This window comes from Culex quinquefasciatus, chromosome 3 (genome assembly GCF_015732765.1).
Source record: "Culex quinquefasciatus strain JHB chromosome 3, VPISU_Cqui_1.0_pri_paternal, whole genome shotgun sequence".
In the NCBI taxonomy this organism is placed as follows: Eukaryota; Metazoa; Arthropoda; class Insecta; order Diptera; family Culicidae; genus Culex; species Culex quinquefasciatus.
Genome location: NC_051863.1, coordinates 20,941,443 through 20,960,349, shown reverse-complemented (window position 1 = coordinate 20,960,349; position 18,907 = coordinate 20,941,443). Strand labels below are relative to the sequence as shown.

Sequence of the window (18,907 nt, the reverse complement as noted above, 5' to 3'; positions counted from 1 at the left end):
ATAGGACTGGGTCAGTTCAAAATTCCGATTCATAGTGTCATGGGTATGGGTTTTACTTAATGGCTGGTCGACATTTTCATCTTCGTAAATAAGACGATACAGCATGAATTTTTTATCGGAAAAATCGCTAAAAAATCACACTGCATCGATTTTCGACGCTCTATTGATTCACTTTGACAGAATTTGTCCATCTCCAACCCTCGAATTTTGAGAAAATAAAATCCGTGGAGTTATGTACGGTTAAACATATTCTTTTGGTGTATACTTTGCTTTCATCATATGAATTTCTTTTGTGCTGACGTTATAAATAAACAAAGTCGATGTTATGAATTGAAAGAAGTTCTATCATTGTTATATTCTTTAGTAAGAAAGGCTCTATCTCACCCCAGGTGCGATTAAATCGGGTTTTATGAAAAATCGATCGACTTAAGTTCGAAAATTTATCAGTAATGTTCTGTAAATTTTCTACAATTCAAAATAATTTATTCATGAAAATGGCCACCTTTTTCAGAACATTCACAGTCTAAGCCCCAATAATAATTGACACCACCTAGATTCTTAAATAAAATTTGTCATTGCCTTAGTATAGCAAGACCAAAAACATTTAAATCTTCTCTGCATATAAAAACCAAAACAAGTAATTCCGAGCGCCATATTCGTTTTTTTATTTAAATTTTGTTTTTGAAATACATGCCTTATATTTTTAAACTTTTCGTTTCTTCTACTAAACCCGCTCAGTGTAAATCAATTGCACCAGCATTGCACAGTTCGTTCTGTCACTAAGAATAACTTATACAATTCTTATTCTATATTGCTAGGTGGAACACATGTAAATAATATTTCTTAAAATAAAGGTAGATTGAATGAATCCTTGTGTCGTGTCTCTGCATTGCTTCTCTTATACTTGTAGTGAAATTTTGATTTAAAAATAACTCGCATTGCCGCCGTCCGTAATTATCTTTTTGGTAAAAAATGTCTCCCCAATCATCAACACTCCGTCCTGGTACTAGAAGGTCCAATCCCACTTGGTATGGTCAATTTCGTTCCGAACCACGTCGATTGCGGTGTTGCGTGAGTTCACCTTCCGGACAAACACCCGCCGGTTGCCGATCGGTTGCAGGGCCCGGTAGTTGTCCACCATCGGCGATCCGTGCATGCCGGTGTCGAGCTGCAAGAAAACGAAATTTTTAGTCTTTTTAACCTAATTGGTCCAACCATCAGTGCCACTTACCACGCGGAAGCGGCGAATTTGCGTGAGCGAAATGGTCAGCAGGTCGGGGAAGAGCACCCACGTGACGGCCTCGGAGCAGGGTGGCGTCGTCAGTGAGCCCTTGTACGTGTAGAACCGGGTCCGGTCGAGCTGGCCGAGCAGCGAGTTGAGTGTGAAGGTGAAGTTGAGCGACGCCTTCTGGTCGTACTCCTCGATCAGGGGGAACGAACGCAGCAGGTAGCCGATTTCGGAACTTTCCTGCTCGACCACCTGGTAGAAGAACCCGAGCACGGTTAGGCCGTCCGAATAGCCGAGTGCTTCGGCGACGTTTTTGTACTTTTTGTTGCGGTGGATGATGTGCATCTCCATTGGGTATCTGGAGAGGGGGAAAGACAGTAAGAAACAATCCTGAAATAAGCGGAGTAGAAATTTTTGCGACAAAATTCGAATAATTTAACCCTCTACAACCCAACCCCGCCTTTAGCCGGGCTTCGATCTAAAAAATCGACAAAAATCAATTTTCAACCAAATTTAAAACCTTAAAAAGCGTTGGAAAGAAGAATTCTTTAAATTTAAGAAAATTATAAAGTTGGAAGTGTGACTTGCTTTATGTGCCTTTCCCAATGTTTTTTCAAATGTCATTTTTTTCGGAGGTCAACTTAGGCTTTGTTTATTACTAACATTCTCCCTATATTATGTGAAAATTAGTATGCAATAATTGTTGTATTGTACCAGACTATGCCTTTAACCATTTTTTTCTTCAATTTCAATGATAATGGTATCGTTATATAGTAAAAACGTGAAAAATAAGCAAAAAATTGAAAAAAGTAACTGTAAAATCACGACAAAAAAAGAAGGCAAAAGGTAATAATAGTAGTAATACTAAAAATCAAACAAGAAAAATATAAAACAAGAGAAATAAAGTTTTTCGTAACACAAAAGTTGCTCAAAATGACCTCCTAAATAAGGGAAAAATAAAATTTTCGAAAAAAAATTTGGGCAGTAGAGGGTTAAAATTCTAGATACCTGAACATTCGGTCTTGGAATTTGAAAAAAGAATTCTAAAAACAAATAAATGACACATTCCGCCGTGACGTTGCAACGCTTTGACTTTTCTTTTTTCAGTATTTCGGCTGTAACTCAAAAATTACATTGAAAAGGTACATATGTTATTACAGATTCGGAAAGTACATTAAATTTCCTATAAGAAACAATGTTGAAACATTATTTCAAGCGAATATTCTATTTTTGAGAGGGGGATATGTAGCGTGACGTTGCAACGCGTGACTTTTTCTCAATCCTGACCCAATTCATGTTTCGCAATTAACTCTGCTCTGTTAAACGGCAAATTTGGAGTTCTTCTTCCATTTTTAATGTAAAATTGGCCAACAAATCGAATGCAATCATTAGTTTTTCGAAAAAATTCATCCTCGATTTTTGAAGACCGCTTACATTTCGTGACGTTGCAACGCTCTGTTTGTGAAAACAGGGTTTTTCGTTGCGTTGCAACGTCACAAAATTATAGTTTCAAAATAAATCATAGTTTTTGTTAGGCTGAACAACTGTAGGTTAAGATTTGATTATAAGACATTAATAGACAGTACAAGGACATGTGAATTGATTGGCCTGCCCATGTTAGACCCCCCCTCCCCCTATTCTGCTTTCACAGTTGCAGTACGATTTACAAAGTTTTCCAAAGGGTTTTCAAAATATTTTTTTTGGTATTATTCCATTATCACGAAGGAAACCTCCCCCCCCTCTCCCGTCCTCTATCCATGTAACGGGACGTCCATGCATTACGTAACGGCGTAATATCAAGGGGGAGGGAGGAGGGTTCGAGGATTTATACAAAAAAAAGTGTATCGGAAATGTATTTCCAGGGGGTGGAGGGGGTCTAAAAATATAAATGTTTTGTTACGTAATGCAAGAACGCTCCCTTAATATTATAATGGTTTTGGACAACTTACAAAACACGTGGAAGTTTTAGAAGGGAGGTGAGGAGCTTCAAGTTTTCAGGAGGGCTTATTTTGAATTTATAAATAAAGTGCCCATCGTTTGTTCATGGCCCCTAAGGGGTGATCTGCAAACAACGTAACTTATTTTGTTGACTTTTGCGCTTTTTAAATTAAATTTGAGAAAATTATATAACTGTTTAACTGCGCAACATAACATTTTTAATTGTGAACAACAAAACGTTGCATACAACTTATTTAAGTAAGGGTTCGTCCAACAACAGAGTGACAAAAGTTTGTGAAAAAAAAACAATCGAATCACGTGATTTTTATTGTTTAATGAATTTCACTTTCACTAATTTGACTTACATAAGGGTGTAGGATGAAAAAAAATCATTGCGTTGTTTTAGAATGAACCCTCACGTAAATCAGTTTATCATAAAGGGGCCATCCAGTAACCACGTGATTACTTTTTTGAAAGTTTTAGAATTTTTCCCCCTTGTGAACATCGGTCTATTTTGATTTGTTTAACAAGTTTCATAAAATACTTTTTTTTTCGAGTTGCATCAAACTTAAATGACGGAATTTGTGAATGACCCATGTACAATTCTTCTGTAAATATGCTCGGAAACATTATATAACAAATATATAATATTTAGTACCCTTTTATCTTCAACAACCAACTACGCATACACCTTTTTTGCCATGTGACCAATATGATTTAAAATTTCGTGACGTTGCAACGCAAACTTAAACCTGTTGTAACTTTGGATCTAGACAACCAATTAAGTCGCTCTAGATTGCATTTGAAAGCTCTTTCCAAGTACAAATAGCATCCGAAATATCAAAATGATTGAATGTTTAGTTTTTTGTTGACATAAACAAATGTCCCTTTTTCGTGACGTTGCAACGCAATAAAATGGTAAACTTACACTAGTTTGAAAAAATACTTAACTTAAGATAAACTGCAAACCCATGACATTTCCGTTTAGTACAACTAAAAACCTACAAAATGCAATCAAAAGAATATTTTTTGGATTTCATTTCGCTGAAAACCAGGAGTTTTTAGAAAAATGTTTTAAAACGATGATGTTATCACGAATTGATGCATAACCTAACCAACTTGTACAAAATGATATTCAAACGATCAATAAATGAAAACCATGATTTTTGAAGCTTCAAGTAGTCTAGAATCGAGGAAAAATATCCAAATAGCTCATACACGCTTTTCAAAATTTCATCCTAAGGTGTACATTGCCGAAGAATGTGTCAAATATGTTTTTTTGTAAAATGAAAGTTTTTTTTTATCTATGATTCCCGTAAAAAAAAAACAAATGTGTATCATAAATTCTTAAAGTAAGAAGAAAATTTGTTAACCAAAAACGTAATTACAATTATCCAAAATATTTAAAAAAATGAAAAGTGTTTTTTCCCTTAGATTTTACACGATTTTGCGATCGGTGATCCCAACATTCTTGACTTTTGTTTAAAATTTAAGAAAATATACGTTATAAAATGTATTCATTACTGTTTCCAATCGATTTTAAAAAATATACTCAAAGAAAATTGGCCAAATTTCTAGGAAAAACATGAATTCCATTTAAACTATATTTAATTAGTATATCAACAATATATGCAATTTAATATATTGGCCAAAATGATTAATATAATATAAAAAAGTAAAAATTCAACTTACAAGCCAGAATTTCAACATTTCAATAAAAAAAAGTTGATTTGCAATTTGCTTTTTAGTTTTCAAATAATGTAACTTTATGTGGTACTGTTCATTGAAAATTCACTCAAATTCATTTTTTTAAATTACCCAAATCTGTAAAAAATATTTTAAACGCAGATGAATGCATTTTAAATTGATGACAGCTGATAGCACATAAAATTACACAGATGTTACAAAAACTTTGAAAATATTTGCATCATCCTAACTCAAAAGCGTACCTTAAAGAAAAGTCTAAATAATTGTTTTCTACTTTTTTCCCACGTTTTCAAAATCATGATTTAGTTTTTTTATCGGCAGCACTGCAAACTGAATTGTGACCAACTTGTGCTATAGCTCAAAAGATGGAATTTTTTGTCATCTAAAAATATCCAAATGTTTGATTTTCCAAAAATTGTTATTATTCGAGGGTATTTTTTTTAAGATTGTTATTAATTTAGTTCTGAAAAGTTTTGAGCAAAACCTACAATTTTGCTGAGGACATCAAGTAGATCAGGAAATCTGTTCTCAAGATACAGATGTTTGAAAATTTTAATAACCTTTTTTTTTGTGCTGCCAAAATTGTATGAAAACTGTTTTTTAGAAAAAGTAAACATAAACTTTCATCCCGATAAAAAAATACAAAAAAAAAATAAATCGTTGTCAGAAAGTTTGAGGGAATTGTCCTTCTATGAAACGTGACAAAATCCAATTAGAAGCATTTTGGTCAATTTTTATATTAAACAACAATTAAGAATAAATATAAGATTATATCAAAAACTATTCGAAGCAAAGTTTGAAAAAACTTCTAACAGACACTAACATTTCTAACTGTATTATGGAACGAAAAAACATTATTGCACTTTTGAATGTTTTTTTTTTCAAACATAAAGAAATTTCAAAGCAATACTGGCATAAAATTTGATATGCTATTGTATTATTTTTTTTAATTTTAGCTTTATTTTAAACTATTAAGGCCGTTGCAAACATTTTTTGTAGTTTATGTCACTAGACTCTGGTCAAAAACGACGGGGGTTTAAATTTAAATTACAAGCCACCATGGCATTCTATTTTTTATTTTTGACATTTGACTGAAAAAAACGAAACGAAAAATCCAGTTTTTTTAAATAAATTTATTTAGAAAAAAACTGGATTTTTCGACGCGCCGCACGCAAAAACGGGAAAAAGTATATTTTTACTAAAAATGCAATAAATATAAGCGATAAGCGATATTATTAATTTGGGTACACAAATTATCGTAATTGAAAGACGCAACGTTGCAAAAGTTGTGTTGTTGATTTTTTTAGGAGAGATACTCCGTTCCATGTGTTGTGTATGTCTTTTTGTAACATCTTAGGCCATTTCCACAAAATAAAACGTGGACCTTCAATTTTGACTTTTAAATTTAAAAATAAAAAAAAAACTCATAAAATTGGCGTGTTTTTTTTCAGTCTATTTTTTACCGTCAAATTTCTTACAAGTTTGTCTTTGACCACTTTTTGATACGATGCGACGGCTTAGAGATACAGTAATATGTAAATTACGGAATACAAAAGGGTTTTACGCCCTTCTTAGATGTCACTATCGAGTGCAAGTGGCTCCATATATGCAAAAATGGCTCACATAAGCCTAGGATAACATGTTTACAAAGTTTCATTGAAATCGGAGAGGGTCTAGAAAAAAGTACCTGAAAAATTCCTGTTTTGGGCTAGAATTGCTCAATTTGGGCAAGAATTGCTCAATGGTTTTAAATAAATATTGTTGGGCCTTTTCAAATTTATTTTTTTCTGAATTGTGTGTTTTTTTTTTTAATATTTATATTTGAGAGATCGAAATTTATTTAGGAAGTACGCCGAAGTGACTTCTTTTTGATTCAAATTTAACGAATTAAGTCAAAGTGACTTCTTTTTGATTCAAATTTAACGTTTCATCAAAAAATAAAAAATAAAGTAATTTTTTCCGTTATTTTCCCAACTTTTTTGTCAAAAATCATAGTTTTGTCGAAAAATTGGCAACACTGTCAATGAATTTAAACCAACTTGTGCCATAGCTCAAAATATGGCATTTTTGTCATATAGAAGATATCCGAAACAGTATTCTGCATGTTTTTTTTTCAAAAATAGATATTTTGTGCATTCTTTGTGTGTGAAAGTTCAACAAAAAGATGTATTTTATATTATTTTTTTTCTGTTCTTAACAAACAGATTTTTGAATATTTTTATAGCACTTTTGTATGGACAGGTGCCAACATTGTCTGAAAATTTGTATGGACGAACTAATGATGGCAAATTACCCCTTTGATCATATAAAATACACACAAACTTTTATCCAATGCAAAAAATACAAAAAAAAAATCGTTGTCTGAAGTCGCAGGGAATTGCTCTTCAACCTCACTGAGGCAAGGCTATAAAATCACTCAAAAATTGAACTTTTTGAATAAGCTTCCATGGTATACCTTTACGCTGGGTGCAGAATAGTGGTTCGCAAAGCGGCCTCAATTTAGAAATGTCAAAGCGGAACCAATTTACTGTTTGCAAAATTATACCAAGAAGTGGCAAGTATTGTAATCGATCTATAATTTTTTTGTCGGTGGCGTCGAGCTTTTGAGGTATTCGAAGTAAACAAATCTTAAGAAGAGGGTAGAAATCGTGATTGGGTAATTTTTTAGCTAACATTTCAATAATTGCTATGTCTCACGCAAAACTTACGTTTATGACGCTTTTTGAAATTTTAGCGACGAATTATCAACAACTATGAATGGCACATGCCAAATAATATTCAATAATTTTACTCCAACATTATCACTGCGATCCACAATCTCGGAACTTCGATTCGGTTGTTCTTCTTATTCACAAAATTCCACCCACTTCTGACGCAATATTTCGTCACGTGGAAATCAAAAAGGCCTCTTTTGGCAGCCCATTGATTAGTCTACGAACAAAAAAAGTGCGAAGCCTTTAATTTTTCAACAAAAATTTAAACATGAACAGATTACCTATGCTTATGCTTAAAAATTTAAACATGAACAGATTAAAAAAAATCAAAACAAGTCATTTCAGCAGCAAAATATATGTCACGCTGGAGCTTGAACATAGCCTGCCACTTTGTTTATGTTTACAGCTGTAGTGCAGATGTATTAGTGGGGAGCATTCGAAAATCACGTTACGCATTCTGTCTTTGCAGCACCCAGCCTTTACGTATACATATCGGCTCAGAATCAAATTCTGAGCAAATGTCTGTGCGTGTGGATGGACGTAGAATTTATTTTCTCACTCACTTTTCTCGGAACTGGCTCGACCAATTTTGTCCGGATCTATGTTTTTGGATTCGTTTTCAGGTTCTTTAAGTCTTTTTTTAAATTTCATCCAGTTTGGTGCAGTACTTTAAAAGTTATGTTCGAAAAACTGTTTTGGTTTATACAAAAAAGGGTCATTATTTACATAATTTGAAAGCTCCGGCGGATAGCTGTCGGAACTTTCCGCTCAGTGCACGCACACAAACACTGCGGTGCTTTGAAATGGTTCATTGAATTTATCATAGATGGCAGCAGTCAGATGTATAGTGTCTTTACTAAGTAAGCGTTAGCCAAAGCTTTCGTATAGTGTGTGGTTGCAAGGCTTTTAGGAGGAATGCAGCAACCACCTTCTGGTGGATTAAGTAACGTTTTACGTTCGTTTGACACTTTTTGTTTTATTTTGTAATTTGTCAGGCTTTTGAAATAAAAATTTTTGGTTAATACTTATTTAATTTCAAGCAAATAATTTAAGGATTGTTTTGCACATTAATTTTTATTTGATACTTTTTGCCTCACTTAGAAGAGGCTGTATAATCACTCAAAAAAGTAAAGTTTTTAATTTGAGCTTTATTTATACTTATCGACTCAGAATCAAATTCTGGAATACTGGAATATCGTTAGTATACTAAGTATTCCTAAGTTATATTAGAGTTTCCAGCCCCTTGCTTGGAATTGAAAATTGTAATGTTTCATTTAGTTGTTTTAGACGAATAAAAAAAGGTGATTTTCAGCATAACCTCAAATAGCCGGGTTTGATCGCCACGCCGTTTAGAGGGTTGGCAGTTTCGTAAAAAAACGATATATGTATTCAAAAATTCAGTATTTTTCTGTAATATCAAATTGACGCTAAATATGTTTTTTTTTTGTAAAAAACTGTTAAACTGTAGGCTTAAAAAACATTTCTGGTACAATGCAAGATAAAACTAAATTGTCATGTGGATTTTTAACGGATTTACTATGGTCCCCTTGAAACGAGCAATTTAATTAATGAGAAAAAAATATTTGAAATTTTGAAATTATTCAACAAATTTGGATTATGAATGTTTAAATAATGACTTTCAATATCAATTTCTTCTTTCTAGCTTTAACCTAACTTTAAATCATTCAATAAAAATTCGACTAACCTGACATCGTTGAGCACGTGTTCGGCCCCCCGATTGTTCTTGTCACCCCAGTGGAAGTGCAGTCCCTCCAGTTCGTACTCGTTTTCCATTTTGCCGCCGAAAATGTACGGATGGCGCCCCTTGGACGGATCCGTTTTCGGAATGGAAAAAGACACTAAAGATAAAAAGAGTTGACATTTAGAAATAATTCAACAAATTGGGATTGAAAAAAAAAAATGTCGCATAAATTACCCGAGTGACCGTTGTTGTGCATCGTGATCGGCCCCGGCAGCAGGTTGTTGTAGCCGACGAACTCAATCGCCGGGATGTTCAGCGAAATGGCCTGCGTGAAAAGTTTCCAAGAGTTGGTATCCATCACGTGCTGTGCATCTCATGTAACTTTTTTTTTTTTTTTAATATTTACCCTGCCACTGGAGATGGCGATCGGTGACTGGTGCTTCCCGGCGCAGCTTTCGTGGGCCTTTGACCAGCGGCGCTGTTCCGGTTTGGTGTACCCGAAACGGTGGTGGCCCGCACCGGAAACGGTGGCGACTAGTGAAGTGAGAGAAAATGAAGGGGAGGTTAAGTTAGAGGATATGGGAAATTATGCGTTATGGAAATCGGATGAGGGTAGTTGCATCATCGCGAAAATGTCTCGGCATGGGTCATCAGGCTAATCTTAGATTTTGTTTGTTTTCTCATAACTGATTTTATTTAGCGTAGACGTGTTGGATTTGATCAATTGACGCTAATTAACGGGTCAAAATTAAAAGGCAGTTTTTAGAACTTGTCCAAATTGTTCTAGAGGTCGTATCGAGGTGACCCGATTTGGATTAAAACCCAACAATATTTTATCGTAGAAAATTGAGTGTAATTTTTTTTTTGATTTTTTGGTACAGATTTTTAACTAACCTGATCTATTAGGTGGATCGACCTTTATAAATATTGCTTTCACAGTTTTGAAAATAAATTCTCACTTGCAAACCACGTAATGCGCATAAAAATGATAGTTTCATTACATCTGAAAATGACAGATTTTTTGTCAAAAATGTGAAACTTCACATCAGAAACTTTGAAAAGTTTCATCAGTTTCTGTTGAATTTCACTTTTTTAAACACTATTTTGGTAAAATTACTCAAAAACGGTAATATTCAACCAACCAAATTTTCAACCTTTTTTGGCTCGTGATTAGTCAAAGTAAAGAATATTCCAATTAAAAAAAAAAAAAAACAAAATTTGTGCTGACTTTTGAGTGACATACATGTTCTCAGAGGATCAAGGTTATAACACTGACGAACTGACGTGCCACCAATAATCAGGCTTGCCACACGTACAGATATTTTTGGCACAGACCAAACACTCAATCAAGTATAACTTTAAAGAAAAACATTTTTATCAAAAACTAAACAAGTAAAAAGATGCAAAAAATGTTTATCTTTTTAGTGCAGTTTACAAAAACTACTCAAGTGTATTTTAACTGTAAAAATAATTAGTTTGAGTGTTTGGTCTGTGCCAAAAACATCTGTACTTGTGGCAACGCTGCCAATAGAGCTATCTACGTGCGCATGTATTGCGTGTACGTACACGATGGATTTTTAGGTTAAAATTTGTGGTCGCCAGCAAAAACAAATGGTAAGCTAGTGTGCGTGAGATCGGGCTTAGATAACTCTATAATTCAAATTTGACCGCACTTTCCCACCTTCCTTCTCACTCATTCACAGCGATCAGCGATTGTCAAACACACGGTTTGACAGATGCGCAGCTGCTGCTGTTGAGAAGCTTTCTGAAGCAGCATGTACCCCGAGCATGGGTAAATAACAAGGGAAATGCGTAATAATACCTTTCTCTGGTATCAATACCAAATTTTGGTATTCCTGGACCCTTAAAAATTTGTCTTAAGGATTATGCAAGAGCAAAATGTGGTATCATACCAATTTAAGGTATTGTTTTGATATTGCAAAATTGCAGAATTTGTCAATGGTCGAACACCACATTTTGGTATTATTTTGGTATTAAAGTGTTTCATCAAATTCCTCTGACACTATGGGAAAATTTTGACCAATTTTGACAAAATAATTAATTTTGCGCTAAAATGATGTCTCAAAGCGAATGCTTTCATTGAAAACCGGAAATTTCAAACTTGATTTTAAACATTTTTGATATACCCCCTACAGAAATGACTTGAAATTGTGGAAAATTTTCTAAGTCAGGATGGCACATTTTGGTATTATTTTGGTATGAAGGTGTTTTATCAAATTCCTCTGAAACTATGGGAAAATTTTGACCAATTTTGACAAAATAATTAATTTTGCGTTAAAATGATGTCTCAAAGCGAATGCTTTCATTGAAAACCGGAAATTTCAAACTTGATTTTAAACATTTTTGATATACCCCCTACAGAAATGACTTGACATTGTGGAAAAATTTCTAAGTCAGGATGCCACATTTTGGTATTATTTTGGTATTGAAAGGATTCATCAATTTTCTCTGAAACTATGGATTTTTTTAAATTTTTGACGAGATAATTAATTTTGCGCTAAAATGACTTGAAACCCAAAAATGTTAAAGCTGATTTAATTTTTTTTTGTGATATACCCACTAATATTTTTTTCAAAAACGTTGAAATTTTTCTAAGTTGGGATAACCAAATACTTTGAAAAACGAGTCAATCAACAGATTATTGAATTTTGGTGAATTTCAATCCAGTTTCATTTTAATAATACTTATTTTTCAATCTTGTTAGTTTTCAGAAGCTTCAAGAACTTCAAGTACAGCCGTTCATCAATGACAAATGCATTCGGTGTGGTGAAGAATATCACTAAAAACAACATGGAATCATCAGGTGAGTAGATTTGGTTGTTGAATAAGGATCATTTACGTTTTTTTAACTAACTGCAACTGCTGTGTGTGTGTGTGTGTGTGGTCCAATCCAATACCCGCTAACCGGTAGCGAAATTATGGGAAAGTATAGTTTGTATCAGACTGTGTACATGCCGAATGCTGATACAACATATCTCAGTCCCGGGTATTAGGTGGTGATAGCCCTCGCGCTGCTTCCAGCGACCCGTTTCAGAATGACAGAGCTCCTTGCGGTCCAATTCCGAGGTCGCTGGGCATTGTTCGGCCCCGCCTAAACATAGAAGCAAGCATCTGAAGGAAACTCGATCTACATTAGACTTCCAATCCCCTCAGGCAAATCAGGGATCAGCGCGTATTTAATATTATAAGAAGAATAGATAACATGTTTCAACACTACGGATCAATTCACTGCTAGAGTGTAAACCTTCGGATGGCCGACTGCAGACAACCATCAATCCAAAGGTGTGAGTTCGAATCCCACCTGATTCATTTTAGTTTTTATTCATATTCAAATTCCTGATTCCAAATTTCAAAGGTACCGACCGGGATTTGATCCCTGAACCTTCTGCTTGGGAGACAGAAGCCGTAACCATTAAGCCACGGAGCCGGTTGAATGGGACGTGGTTCTCTGTATGGCTTTTTGCGAGATGAGAGCAGAGGACAACAATCATCTCAACGTTTCCACTTTACCCGGGCTAACGACCGGCAGTTCCAGTTCACGATGATTTCCCTTCATATGTAAAAAACCACTTATGATTTTGGCACATATTCCGTTTGTCAACGTTTCCTGTCATTACTGGCGGGAAAAATCTACGTGGAATCAGCTGTGCAGACCTCATGTGTGACAGGAATGCAGGTTGAGCGACTCCCACGAGCTTTTTAACTAACTGCAACTGCTTTTGGTATGATTTCATGGTATTTTACCATCTATTACTGGGCAACCAAGGGCACATTTTGGTCGCTGTTATTTGCCCAAGTAATACCAAAATTTGGTATTCCCGTGTTATTTACCCCTGCTCGGGGTGAAAAGGGTGGAAAACATTCTTAAAATTTTGTTTTTGCAAAATCTTTAGCGAAATTTTTTTTTGTCAAAATTTTTCCAATATTAAATAAATGGTAGGGTTAAATATTGTTATGCCTTTCATTATTTATCAATTTGTACGATGATTTAAGTATTTCCGTATCATTAACATTCTTATTTATATCAGCCGTTTTCACTTGTTGTTCCAGCATTATTCGCAGCGCGAAAACAGCTGCGGTGGTGAAGTGTCAAACTCGAATTTTGACATTCACTCAAGAACAGAAAAGTACGAAGAATAAAAAGAAGAATGCGGTCATAAATAATCGAGAAATTTGTTCCTGGTGGCACGTCAGTTCGTCAGTGGTTATAATTCCACGCAAATATGAAATATATTTTGACAATAAAAATCGATTTACGAGCAATTCCAGCCCAAAACAGGAATTTTTTAGGTACTTTTTTCTCGACCCTCTCCGATTTCAATAAAACTTTGTAGACATGTTATCCTACGATTATATAAGCCATTTTTGTGTATATAGAGTCAGTTACACTTGATAGTGACATTTGAGAAGGGCGTAAGTGTTTTAAATATTTTTGTATTTCGTAATTTAAATATTGCTGTATCTCGAAGCCGTTGCTTCGTATCAAAAAGTGGCCAAAGACAAACTTGTAGGAAATTTGACGGGCTTTCCACAAAAAAAAATACACTGAAACAAAAAAACACTCCACTTGTATGTGATTTTAAAAGTTTTTAAGTTTTTTTTAAAGTGATTTTAGAAGTTTAAAAGTCAAATTTGAAGGTGAGTCCGCGATTTTTTTTCGTTCAAAGTTTTTGTGAAAATAGCCTAAGATGTTACAAAAAGACTCACGAAAAATGCAGGATGGAGCAACTCACCTTAAAAAATACAAAACTCGTTTACTGAAACTTTTTTTTTTATTCAATAGTGCCCTAAACATCAAAATTTGCAAAAACCGATAGTGAAAATCGATTTTCCAGACAATTTTACATAGAAGTTTCCATATTGACCATTGTCCTAAGTCCAATCCTTGTGAAGTTACAGCGGTTTTAAAAATAAAAATGTTGAAAAAATAGGTTTTTTGATGTTTTTTGCAATTTTTTTTATGTGAAATTGTCTGGAGAACCGATTCCCACTTTCGGTTTTTGCAAATTTTGATGTTTAGAGCACTTTTGAAAAAAAAAAAACAGTTTCAGTAAATGATTTTTGTATTTTTTAAGGTGAGTTGCTCCATCCTGCATTTTTCGTGAGTCTTTTTGTAACATCTTAGGTTATTTTCACAAAAAAATTAAACGAAAAAAAATCGTGGACTCACCTTCAAATTTGACTTTTAAACTTAAAAAATTCAAAAATCACATACAAGTGGAGTGTTTTTTTGTTTCAGTGTATTTTTTTTCGCAAAGCTCGTCAAATTTCCTACAAGTTTGTCTTTGACCACAGGGATTTGCTCTTACAAACTTTGAAAATGGATTTTCAGGTAAAATTCTTCTCTACAAATCTCTTAGGCCGATGCAAATATTAAAAAAAGTTTTTGTCCCTCGGCCCTGGCCGAGGTCAAGGGGGGGGGCAAAAAAATAAAAAAATATAAAAATTTAAATAACAAGCCATAGTCTTCACATTTAAAAAAAATGTGTTTTAAAATGCATTTTACACTAGTTCAGTTGTTTTGAAATCATTAGTTTTCAAAAAATCTAAGATCTGACAAAAACAAAAACTGTATCGAAAAAAAAGGTTTTGCATCGAAAATTTTCAAAAAATCTTAAGATTTTTTAATAAACCCAAACATGCTAAAAATGATTTTAAACGCAGAAGAATGTATTTTAATTTGATTTCAGCTGGTTGCACTTGAATTTTCATTGAAATTTTGAAGTTTATTGTAAAAATATTTTTTTTTACCCCTGATTTTTCGGGCCAATTTTGAAGGGGGTGACAAAAACTTTTAAAAATATTTGTACCAGCCTTATAGTAAATAATTTTTAAGGATCGATCTACCTATAATGCCAAGAAATATGAAAAATAAACACATTAATTTAGAAACAAACACAAGTTTTACTAATAGAAAATTATTTTCCATCATAGGGCTTTTGGTTTGATTTTTAATGTTAAAAAGTGAAACTTTAGTAAAATTATCTGTTCTTTTCAAAAATAAATTATAATCAAAAATAATTTTCTGAATGGGCTAAAACACAGTGTTTATCATTAACAAATGTTTGGCTAAATTGAACAAAATTGTAAATATATATTTTTTAAGAGCAAAATAATTCACAAAATTTTCACTTTGCAACAGTAAAAATCGAATCAAAAGTTTCCGAGATGATGCAAGTTGCAAAATAAGGGCTAGTTAGATTACATCGACAAAAAACTATTTTTTTGCAAAATTTAAGCTTAAAGAGGCTGATATCAGCAACCAGCAGTCTGAACAACAAAGTCAAAAAAAAAATTGTGGGAAATTTTCTCAGCTCTTCGAAAGTCATTTATATTTTTGCAAGGGTGCATTCGATTCAAGAAGTATTTTTAAATTTCAAAAAACTGAACATTTTTTGAAAAAAAAAAATTAATTTAATGTACTTACAACTTGAAACCGGTGAATTTTATCAAACTTAATTCCACTTCTAAAAATGATTTTTGAATTAAATAAAATAATTTTTTCGAAAAGTCAAATTTGTTCATAACTCCTATAACGTCATGATTCGAAATCCGGACACTTAGTACCATATTATTTTTGTTATAGCTGGCAAAAAATTATGTAATAAGTTGGAAATGTAGAAATATCATCAGGATTTAGTATAAACAGTCAGTTTTAGGAGAATACATGCAAAATATGTCTTTTCTAACAATTTTTCATCAGAATTTGAAAAATAAAATGACTTGTTGTGCTTCGAATCCCGGACACTGTTAAAAGTTGATTCGAAATCCGGACACTTTTGCTTCGAATTCCGGACACTCGATTTTGCTTATGAATCGCACAAATTTGGACTGAAATGTTAGTGAATGGCATTCTTTAGGTCTCAAATAAGCTGTTAACATCAAAACAATCGATAGTTTTTATAAAAATGGCTAGAATATAAGAAAATCAAAAACATAAATTTCTGCTTTGCCTTCCCGGTGCTTCGGACGCCTATGAAATATTTCCGTTGAAATGTTTCGCATTTTTGGTAAACTTATAATTTTATTTAATTTTATTCTATTGGAATTAACTACAGCGTTCACACAAACATTAAATTAAAGTTGATGTTAGAATACATCAAATAACATAGTTTTGACATTCATAATGCGAATTTATATCCAAATAATTGATAAAACAAATTAAAGTGTCCGGGTTTCGAAGCGTCCGGGAATTCGAATCATGACGTTACCACGTTCAACACCATTCTAAAATCTAGCGCTAAAATCCCATACAAAAAAATGGAAAATAAAAAAACAGCAATTCAAATTTTTATGATGAAAAGTCGACTAAAAAATCGGGATTTTTCAGGATACCATTTTTTTAATAGTCCCAATCATAACCTACAACTTTTCCGAATCAACCAGAAAACAATCAGAAAATCCCTTTTCAAGATACAAATTTTCGAAACATTTTGTAAATGATGGAATGAAAATTGTTTGGAAAAACTGAAGTTGTAAAATGACTGCATGGACAAAATTTCATTCGAATAAAAAAAAAAAAACAAAATTTAAAATGTCGAAAAAAAAATTTAATTTTAGAATTACTCAGTTACATCATTCGACGCTTTTCATTAATATTTTTTCCTAAATTAGATCACGGATTTTATCAAAACCGTTCGACATTTTTAATAGTAGTTTATGCAACAAGTTGCAAAAAGAGGATTTTTTCAGCACGAGTCGTACATTTATCCAACGAGGTTCACCGAGTTGGATAAATACGAAGAGTGCTGAAAAAAACAAGTTTTGCAACGAGTTCCATACAACATTTTTTTGCAATTCCAAAAAACTCACACTGAGTGAAATTTTATGTCAAATTTTCATGAATTTGTCAATAAATCGTTTAAATCAAAAAAATGTTGAAAAGTGTTACTTTTCGAAACAAGTGCTGAAAAGTTCAACTTTCAGCACCCATTTGAGTGCTGAAAAGTAGAACTTTTCAGCATTTATTTTGAAAAGTGTTGCTATTCGATTCTGTTATTTTTGGTACAGAAAAGTAGGCTATTTCGTCGTTCAAGAATGACAGGAAAAGCAAGTAGTTTCACGACGGAATTGCAAAAAAATCTTTTCAAAGTCAGTACTCAAAATTGTTTGTCTATGCTTGCAAATATTTAAAAGACTTGGTGTTTGTCGTTAATTTAAAAAAATGAAATCATTATCAATTTACATGACAATTCTCTTAGATTCAATAGACACAATATTGCCCCGGGCACAAATCAGTTGACAGAATTTAAGACATAAAAAAAACAGTTTTTTTGAGTTTTTTGTTGAATAATTTATATCGCTAGGATAATCATAACTCAGCTTCACCTAAAATAAATTTGTTGAAAAAAAATGTTTACGCCACTAAGTTTCAATTATTCGAACAAAACTTCACTAAAGAAAAAAAAACTATATCTAGCATTAATTCCGTCATCGTTGTTTGAGCTCTCCGATCAACTTCACACTCTTCTGCCAATCGCCATCGCACGATTACAAATAACCAGAGATAATCAGATTGATGGCACACTTGACGGTTGATTTCTTCATCAACACAGCACCTCATTCGAGTGTCATAAATTTTAAGTCCCTCTCTCTGTATCTTCATTCACTACAGCTGTTTTTCTCAAGTGCACAACTGTTGACACAAAATTCACGTTGACTCTTCATGTCCCACTACAATAGCTTCTTTGCTTTCACAACTTTTCCTGAATCTTCAATCACTTCTCACCTTGAACCACAACCAGGACAGCCAAGATCACCCAATCCATCCTAGCAACCTCTGTCGCGAACCGCTTCATCCTAAATCCTTCGGGACCCGTGTTCTCGATGCCACCCTGGATCAACTGGGACTGATCGTAGCAGTCGCTACCCTCGTCCAACGAAAGCTCCTGCCAATTGGCACCTGTGCCTACTGCGATGATCAAAATTAGCTCACGCGTTCCACTAATTAGCACCTATTGGCGATGTTTGCTGACGACAGCCACACAGTTCACAGATCCTCTTCCACGTGCAAAAAAAAAACCGCGCGTAATCCAAGGTCGTTTCCGGGCACCGTTTAAGAACAAACTGTTCCTCACTGTTATCTTCCTGACTGAAAAAAAAAACTAGCACCACCTAGTCGTCAGAAGACATCACTTGAGTCCTGTGCAGGTCCTTAACACAGAGTCATTCCCGGCACGACCTTACGCCGTCCACCTCGGACAATTACCGGCTGATAACTGATTTCGCAACGGGTTCGTTGATAGTGTTTTATACAGAGTTTGGCCGTCAATCGAATCGCCCCATTCGTCATTCATCCGTCGTCGTTCTTGCTTTTGGTGGGCCACAGAGCTGGCGATGCCTTAAATTCAAGATTAACTGCTGGGAAGTTCTCTGGGAAATTAGAACTTAGGGGAACGTCATGTAGTTCCATCGTGCACCTAAAGGCGTTTTCTACTGAACACAAGAGATAATAAGCTCAGTATGATATGAGCAAGCAAATTTCCGTCGACAGTTTTGCAAAATAATTTGTTTCAATAGTGAGAACCAGCAAATTGGATTGGAATATGTCCGAACCTTAACTGCCAAACATATGAGATTTATCTTTAGAATATCTTC

General features: G+C 33.9%; 1 protein-coding gene across 1 annotated transcript; it reads right to left on the bottom strand.

Moving 5' to 3' along the window:
* Nucleotides 1–654: 654 nt before the first annotated feature.
* LOC6033048 (carbonic anhydrase 7) lies at nucleotides 655–18,506 on the bottom strand. The gene is made up of 6 exons (XM_038265967.1): nucleotides 18,039–18,506; nucleotides 9,696–9,823; nucleotides 9,524–9,614; nucleotides 9,293–9,446; nucleotides 1,232–1,586; nucleotides 655–1,168 (listed from the first exon to the last, which is right to left on the bottom strand). Exons 1-6 carry the CDS (start codon nucleotides 18,106–18,108, stop codon nucleotides 1,007–1,009), a joined length of 960 nt encoding a protein of 319 aa, XP_038121895.1. The 5' UTR covers nucleotides 18,109–18,506; the 3' UTR covers nucleotides 655–1,006.
* Nucleotides 18,507–18,907: the final 401 nt, after the last annotated feature.